Source organism: Triticum dicoccoides, chromosome 6A (assembly GCF_002162155.2).
Source record: "Triticum dicoccoides isolate Atlit2015 ecotype Zavitan chromosome 6A, WEW_v2.0, whole genome shotgun sequence".
Lineage (NCBI taxonomy): Eukaryota > Viridiplantae > Streptophyta > Magnoliopsida > Poales > Poaceae > Triticum > Triticum dicoccoides.
In genome coordinates, this window is record NC_041390.1 from 135,170,586 (window position 1) to 135,178,488 (window position 7,903).

At 47.5% G+C, this 7,903-nt stretch overlaps 1 protein-coding gene across 1 annotated transcript; it reads left to right on the plus strand.

The window, feature by feature from the left end:
* Positions 1 to 745: 745 nt before the first annotated feature.
* LOC119316267 (L-gulonolactone oxidase 3-like) lies at positions 746 to 4,269 on the plus strand. The gene is made up of 2 exons (XM_037590575.1): positions 746 to 1,604; positions 3,037 to 4,269. The coding sequence occupies exons 1-2, from the start codon at positions 921 to 923 to the stop codon at positions 4,111 to 4,113; spliced, it is 1,761 nt and encodes a 586-aa protein (XP_037446472.1). The 5' UTR covers positions 746 to 920; the 3' UTR covers positions 4,114 to 4,269.
* Positions 4,270 to 7,903: the final 3,634 nt, after the last annotated feature.

Below are 7,903 nucleotides of genomic sequence, written 5' to 3' on the forward strand. Positions count from 1 at the left end.
GGTTCGCATACACTCATCCCTATGAGTACCTCCGAAAAACTGAGCCGACATATCATCTTGAAAAAATACTACACGTTGCTCCGTGGTGTTAGAATGTAAAATGGAAGGTAAATATTCGAATTGTCTCATAAAAAAGGAAAATATTCGAAGATTGATTAGTAGTATATAACATTAAATAGCATTTTATTCTTTCCTTATTTACCTTCAATATTTAAGTGCGCTATAATCTCTTCATAGTTACCCGCAAAAGAAATCTCTTTCCTAATTTGTAGACGTAAATAAATCCCTAAGAGCCCTGCACAATCATTAACTTATTCTACTTTTTTTGATAAAAAACACATTTTACCTTTTTGCGGGAATTTTAACATATAATATTACCTCTTTTTTTGATAGGTTAACATATACTGTATATATTAGTACCTCACAAGAGGTAATAGTAAGGCTAGCCATTGAATCACACAAAAATGATGGCTTGCATGGATTTCAACCATTTTTTAAAAGCTCGCCTTAGAAAGGCTATAACCCCTCCATTTTGAAAGGGAGCGAAGGCCATAACAAATTGCAAAGTATAAATTGGATTTTTTTACATGATAATATGTGTCTCGTTCATATCATAAATTACAGGAACAATGGCCGACCGACGGTCCAATAGAAGGTCTCTGTATACTGGAGCATAAAGGGAGTAATAACATTTTAAATTCGACGTGTCTGCTGATCAAACGCGGTCCGAAAAGCTACACACAAAATGCTCGAACAAGGAGAAACTTAAGCCGACGCACCACGAATCCTTAAGGCAACCCTGGCGAACCTTTCCAGCCAAACACGCATTGCTTGACGGAGCAGCCTCAACACGAGGAAAGCAAAAGCAGAGCCGAGCTACACACCACAGCTAGCCAAGGCAACGCGCACTCGCACGCACAATGATGTCCGCTTTTCTCCTACTCGTGCTCTGCTCGCTGGCCCCCGCCGCCCTCTCCGTCCCGCCCCGCCCGCCGGTGCGCTGCGGCAGCGACGGCGACGGCGACGCGGGCTGCGTGCTCTCGAACGCGTACGGCGCGTGGTCGAGCGACCGCGCGGACTGCCCCGTGGCGGCCGTCGCGTACCCGGCGTCCGAGCGGGACGTGGTCGCGGCCGTGGCGCGCGCCAGCGCGGGCGGCATGCGGGTCAAGGCCGTCAGCGGCTTCGCGCACACCATCCCGAAGCTGGCCTGCCCCGGCGGCGGCGGGAACGGCAGCGCGGCGTCTCTGCTGATCAGCACGGCCAGGTACGCTGGCGTGGAGGTGGACGCGGCGGCGCGGACGGTGACCGCGGACGCCGGCGCCCCGCTGCGGGCCGTGATCGACGCGGCGGAGGCGAGCGGGCTGAGCCTGCCGGCGTCGCCCTACTGGGAGGGGGTGAGCGTCGGCGGGGCCGTGAGCACGGGGTCCCACGGCAGCTCGTGGTGGGGCCGGGGCGGCGCCCTGCACGATCATGTCGTGCGGCTCAGCCTCGTCGTGCCCGCCGGAGCGGCCGACGGGTGGGCCAGGGTGGTGCCGCTCGCCAAAGGTGACGCGCTCTTCCCCGCCGCGCTCGTCTCGCTTGGCCTTCTAGGGGTTATCTCCAAGGTTAGTACTGAACTACTGATCACCACTGTACTCTGCCCTAGATGTGGAGTTCAGAAAAGGACCAAGAAGGATTGTCGAGCGTGCGCCGTTCTGTAGTTCAGACTTCCTGCAGGGACTACATTCTGTTGTACTAGCCTGTCGGTTAAATTTTGCATGTAGTACGATCTGTACTCTGGCGTTCTATTTCGTACTGCTAGTAAGACAAGGAAAAATCTCATTGATGTGCCGCCATGTTTTAGCTGAAAACTCTGATTCTGAGCTTTTGGTACTTAGAAACATATATGATGTACTGGCATAGATACACAATGACAGAAGACAAAAACAGATCTAATATGTGGCATATGTCTTGTTAAGTGTGTTAAAACGGATGAAAAATCTCTTAAATGGGGGCAAATCCTGTAAACAAAATGTCAGAAGAGAGTTGGAATATGAAAGATGTAACATAATAAATCAACTCAAGCATACTGTTTCTTCTCAGAAAACAATATGGATTCTTTGATTACAATTTTGGTATTTTGGTCCTGTTAGAGTTGGAATGACCTGTGTAACGCATACTAGTCCAAGTGGCCCTGGAAGGCCCTACTAACTCTTCGATTAGCAATTGAGTGCGGCCAACCACTAATGCTTTCTTGACTAGATGAAGCATGAAACATCACCAGATCTAGATCCTAATCCGAGAGAGACAGGTAGTACATGTTGTTAATACACCGTTGCCTATTGCCGCCGAAATGTTGAGTGGCAAATGCTTTGCTGTCGCTATGAATGCAGTGCAAAAAATTTCAGCAGAAAAACAACGTGACATAAGGATGGCAATGGATAGGTATGAGGCGGGTAGAGCAATATCATACCCATACATGTGTAGTCAATGGGTACGCAATTCTACCCATACTCGTACCCATACCCGACGGGTACCCATACCCATTGGTAGATCAAACACTACACAAGTTATTCACAATTTTACATTCATCCATAGCTCATTTGACAAAAAGAACATTTATCTCAACTCAATAACAGATAGATGAGTACAAAACAATTATCTCAATTGAAATTGATAATTGATGACAACTTTAACATAGGTCAAAAGCTCGCAATACACTTCACGAAATAGCATCCGACAAATATGTAACATGTCAGTATAAACAGATAGGGTATGGGTATATCCATGAGTACAAAGCTATACCCGTGCCCTACTCACGAATTAACGGGCGGTATATGGGTACTACTTTTTGGTATAAAATTATGCCCATATCCTGCAGATGCCCTTATTGTGACACGACAACTCTGAAAAGACAGGAAAAATGCATGCTTGCACGCATTGTCATTCTGAAGAGATCACATGTTCAGATGCAAGTTTTGTTTTACTCATGTTTCATCATGTCCAACTCCCAACTGATGCATGGAAGATATATATACTGTTGGTACGCAACTGCAGGTCACTCTGGCGCTGGAGCCGAGGTTCAAGAGAAGCGTGACCTACGACTACAGGGATGACTCCACCTTCCAGGACGACTTCGCGAACCACGCCGCGCGCCACGAGTTCGCCGACATCGCCTGGTACCCGTCCCAGCACCAGGCCGTGTACAGGCTCGACGACCGCGCGCCGCTCAACGCCACCGGCGACGGGGTCAACGACTTCATCGGCTTCCGCTCCACGCTCATCGCGGTCTCCCAGGGGGTCAGGGCGCTGGAGACCGCGCTGGAGGGGTCGAGGAACGTCAAGGGCAAGTGCGCAATGGCCACGGCGGAGATCGCGGCGAAGCGGCTGATCGGCAACGGGCTGCGCCGAAAGGACGGGCAGCCGTTCACCGGCTACCCCGTCGTGGGGTTCCAGGGCAAGATGCAGACGTCGGGCTCCTGCGCGCGCCCGCCGGCCTCCAGCCCGCTCACGGCGTGCGCGTGGGACCCCAGGTTCAAGGGGCTCTTCTTCTACGAGAGCACGGCCATCTTCTCGCCGGCGCGGTTCCGGTCCTTCGTCCTCGACGTGAAGAAGCTGCGCGACCTCAACCCGGACGGCATGTGCGGCGTGGACGTCTACAATGGCCTGCTGGTCCGGTTCGTGCGGAGGTCGGAGGCGTGGCTGGGCCAGCCGGAGGACTCCGTGGTGGTGGACTTCAACTACTACCGCGCGGCGGACCCGTCGGCGGCGCGGCTGAGCCAGGACGTGTGGGAGGAGGTGGAGCAGCTGGCGTTCGTCAAGCACGGGGCGCGCCCGCACTGGGCCAAGAACAGGATGGTGGCCTTCCGGGGCGTGCAGGGGAAGTACCCGGGATGGGCCAGGTTCGCCGCGGCCAAGCGGCAGCTGGACCCGCGGGGACTGTTCGACAGCCCGTGGTCCGAAGACGTCGTCGGCGGCAAGGAGCTCAGTAAGGACGATGGGTGCGCGCTGGACGGGCGATGCGTCTGCTCTGAGGACAGACACTGCAGCCCGGGGCAAGGGTACTACTGCGGAACGGGGCTTGTGTTTTCAGAGGCCAGGGTATGCAGGTACTCTGCCTCGCAGCTTGTATAGGACATGCACCCTCTGTTCGTAAAAACAGAGATAGTAATATACAACACTTCTGTTCTATATTTTTCTAAGTTGCCTGGATTTTAAATTTTGGGTCACTCGATTGAGGCCGTTGATTCTGCTATGAGATTTGTGCTGTGTTTTTTAATGGGGCTGTTCTATGAGCTGTTTTTTTGGGAGCTTACTAGTTTCGAGAGCCCCGAAAGGGTCACCTCGGGTGGGCTCAGAGCGCCCCATTTAGCGGGCTCTTAGGCGCCGTCACGTGTCATGCTCTTAGTACTTCCTTCGATTCTTGATTTTAAATTTTTCCGCATGTGTTTTTTATCCTTTTAGATGGTTTTTTTTCAGTTTTTTCTTGTTTCATCAGTCTTTCTAAGCTTTTGGACAATTTCTTTTAGAAAAAATACATTTACACGAAAAAATGGGTTTTCTTTTTTCTTTTGTTTCTGTGAGAGACATAGATTTACTTTTGCGAGAGGCCCAACCAAGTATCTCAAAAAATGGAAAAAGGGGTTTTCTTTTTCTTTTTACTTCCACGAAAGGTATGGTCGTGCCTCTTGAAAATGGAAAAAAGAGAAAGAAAACACTTTTTTTCTTCCGCAACACGCACAAATTTGCTTCCACGAGAGGCACGGTCGTGTCTCTCAAAAATGAAAAAGAACACGTTTATTTACTTCCGCGAGAGGCACGACCGTACATCTCGAAAACAAAAAAAATGTGTTTTCTTTTTTCCCTTCAGCGAGAGGCACAAGTTTACTTCTCTTAGAGACATGGATTTGCTTCCGCAAAAAGCATGGCTGTGCTTTTTTTGGAAAGGAAAAAAACATATGCTCCTGGTTCGGTTTTTACGTCCCCTTTTTTGTGATTTTTTTTCGTCAAAACCTACCAGCATGAGATCTAGTTTTGAAGATCTCGACCCGAGAAATCCAACATTAAAAATGGTTCGAGATTTGGATGCACGGTTTAAGAGATAAAATATTTTAAATAAACGAATCTACGAAGAAATGAAAAACTGACAAGTTGCGACAAGTGACACACAGTGCGCCACTTGTCTCAATCTGGAAGGTGGGAATGACCTTTGCAAAAGATGCTCCTTAATTAGTGATTTCATTTTTAGGGGTGTTCTATGAGCTCGTTGAAGCCCAATTATTTGTACCGCCCAGCCATCCCTCCTTCCCTTTGTTTTTGTTTTTTGTTTTTTTGTTTCTATGCATTTCTCCTTTTGCCCTTTATTTCCTTTATTAGTATCTTTATTTTATATCTATTTTGGGAAAAAAATTACTATATCATCCTCCTTTATTAATTCTCTACAATAGTAGCATCGAAACAATCAGCGGGATAACATCCCTAGGGGGGTGCCGCCAACCATAAATCTGGAGGAGAAACTTTTGCTAGCCTAGCTAATTCATGGGCTACTCTATTGTTCTCTGTATAGCAATGTTCATACAAAATATGACTGAAATCTAGGTACATGTAATAACAGTCATCGAAGATTGCACTGGCCACCGAGGATGAATAACCATCCTTTAGCGTTGAAATGACCTCCGGGCTCCGTGTTCACTTCGATCTTGCTACACCTAGCAGTGCTGGCAAGATTCAAGCCAAATCTTTCTGTACGTTTCCAACATATCTACTTTTCTCACGCTTTTCCTCTTGTTTTGGACTATAATTTGCATGATTTGAATGAAACTAACCCTGGACTGACGCTGTTTTCAGCAGAACTACCATGGTGTTGTTTCTGTGCAGAAATAAAAGTTCTCGGAATGGAACGAAACTTTGCGAGGAATTTTTATAGAATATATAAGAATTTCTGGAGTCAAGACCTATCAGAGAGGGGGCCCTGGGTGGGCACAACCCACCAGGGCGCGCGCCCCTCTCCTAGCACGCCCAGGTGGGTTGTACTCATCTGATGGTGCCGCAGTCGACCCCCCTGATACTATAAAATCACATATTTACAGAAAAATTTTAGGAAGAAAGAATTATCGCGATCCACGAGATGGAGACGCCACCAAGCCCTGTTCTTCCTCGGGAGGGCAGATCTGGAGTACGTTTGGGGCTCCGGAGAGGGGGATCTTCGTTCTTCATCATCGCCAACTCATCTTCATCGCCAATTCCATGATGCTCTCCATCGAGAGTGAGTAATTCCTTCGTAGGCTCGTTGGTCGGTGAGGAGTTGGATGAGATTCATCATGTAATCGAGTTGGATCATGAATACTAGGGCCCGATGCCTAGTATTCATTATGTTCTTAGATTGATGTTGCTATGACTTTGCTATGCTTAATGCTTGTCACTTTTGGCCCGGGTGCCATGAACTCAGATCTGAACCATTTATGAATTCATCATTATATCCATGTTTTAGATCCGATCTTTCAAGTCATGGTCACCTACTACGATTATGATCCAACAACCCGGAGTGACAACAACCGGGCCCACTCTCGGTGGTGACCGTAGTTTGAGGAGTTCATGTATTCACTATGTGTTAATACTTTGTTCCGGTTCTCTATTAAAAGGAGGCCTTAATATCCCTTAGTTTCCAATATGGACCCCGCTGCCACGGGAGGGTAGGACAAAAGATGTCATGCAAGTTCTTTTAATAAAGCATGTATGACTATTTACGGAATACATGCCTACATTATATCGATGAACTGGAGCTAGTGCCGTATCGCCCTAGGTTATAACTGTCATATGATGAATATCATCCAACAAGTCACCAATCCAATGCCTACGAATTTATCTTATATTGTTTCTGCTAAGTTACTACTGCTATCATCATTGTTACACTTGCTACAAAATTACTGCTATGACTGTTACTATTACTATTGTTGCTGTCACTACTATCAAAACTATCAAACTACTTTGCTACTAATCACTTTGCTGCAGATAATTAATCTCCAGGTGTGGTTGAATTGACAACTCAGATGCTAATACCTTCAAATATTCTTTGGCTCCCCTTGTGTCAAATCTATAAATTTGGGTTGAATACTCTACCCTCGAAAACTATTGCGATCCCCTATACTTGTGGGTTATCAAGACCTTTTTCTGGCGCCGTTGTCGGGGAGCATAACTATATTTGTTGAGTCACTTGGGATTATTATCACATTATCACTATGAAGAATCTGAAAGATCCAAAGACTAAGATATTTCCCTCAAGGACGAGGGAAGGTAAGGAACTGCCATCCAGTTCTGCTTTAGATTCACCTTCTGTTATGAGTAAACTTGCAACACCACCACATGCTATTAATTCTGATATATCGCAAGTTATTGATGATGTTACTTCTACTATGAATGATGCTTATTGTCGGTGTCAAAACCGGCGGATCTCGGGTAGGGGCTCCCGAACTGTGCGTCTAGGCAGATGGTAACAGGAGACCGGGGACACGATGTTTTTACCCAGGTTCGGGCCCTCTCGATGGAGGTAAAACCCTACGTCCTGCTTGATTAATATTGATGATATGGGTAGTACAAGAGTAGATCTACCACAAGATCAAGGAGGCTAAACCCTAGAAGCTAGCCTATGGTATGATTGTTGTTCGTCCTACGGACTAAAACCCTCCGGTTTATATAGACACCAGAGAGGGCTAGGGTTACACAGAGTCGGTTACAATGGTAGGAGATCTACATATCCGTATCGCCAAGCTTGCCTTCCACGCTAAGGAAAGTCCCTTCCGGACACGGGACGAAGTCTTCAATCTTGTATCTTCATAGTCCAGGAGTCCGGCCGAAGGTATAGTCCGGCTATCCGGACACCCCCTAATCCAGGACTCCCTCAGTAGCCCCTGAACCAGGCTTCAAT

Coding starts and splice junctions, on each gene's coding strand:
- LOC119316267 (XM_037590575.1), top strand. CDS start 921: ATGATGTCCGCTTTTCTCCTACTCGTGCTCTGCTCGCTGGCCCCCGCC. Junction 1,605..3,036: donor TTCTAGGGGTTATCTCCAAG/GTTAGTACTGAA, acceptor ACGCAACTGCAG/GTCACTCTGGCGCTGGAGCC.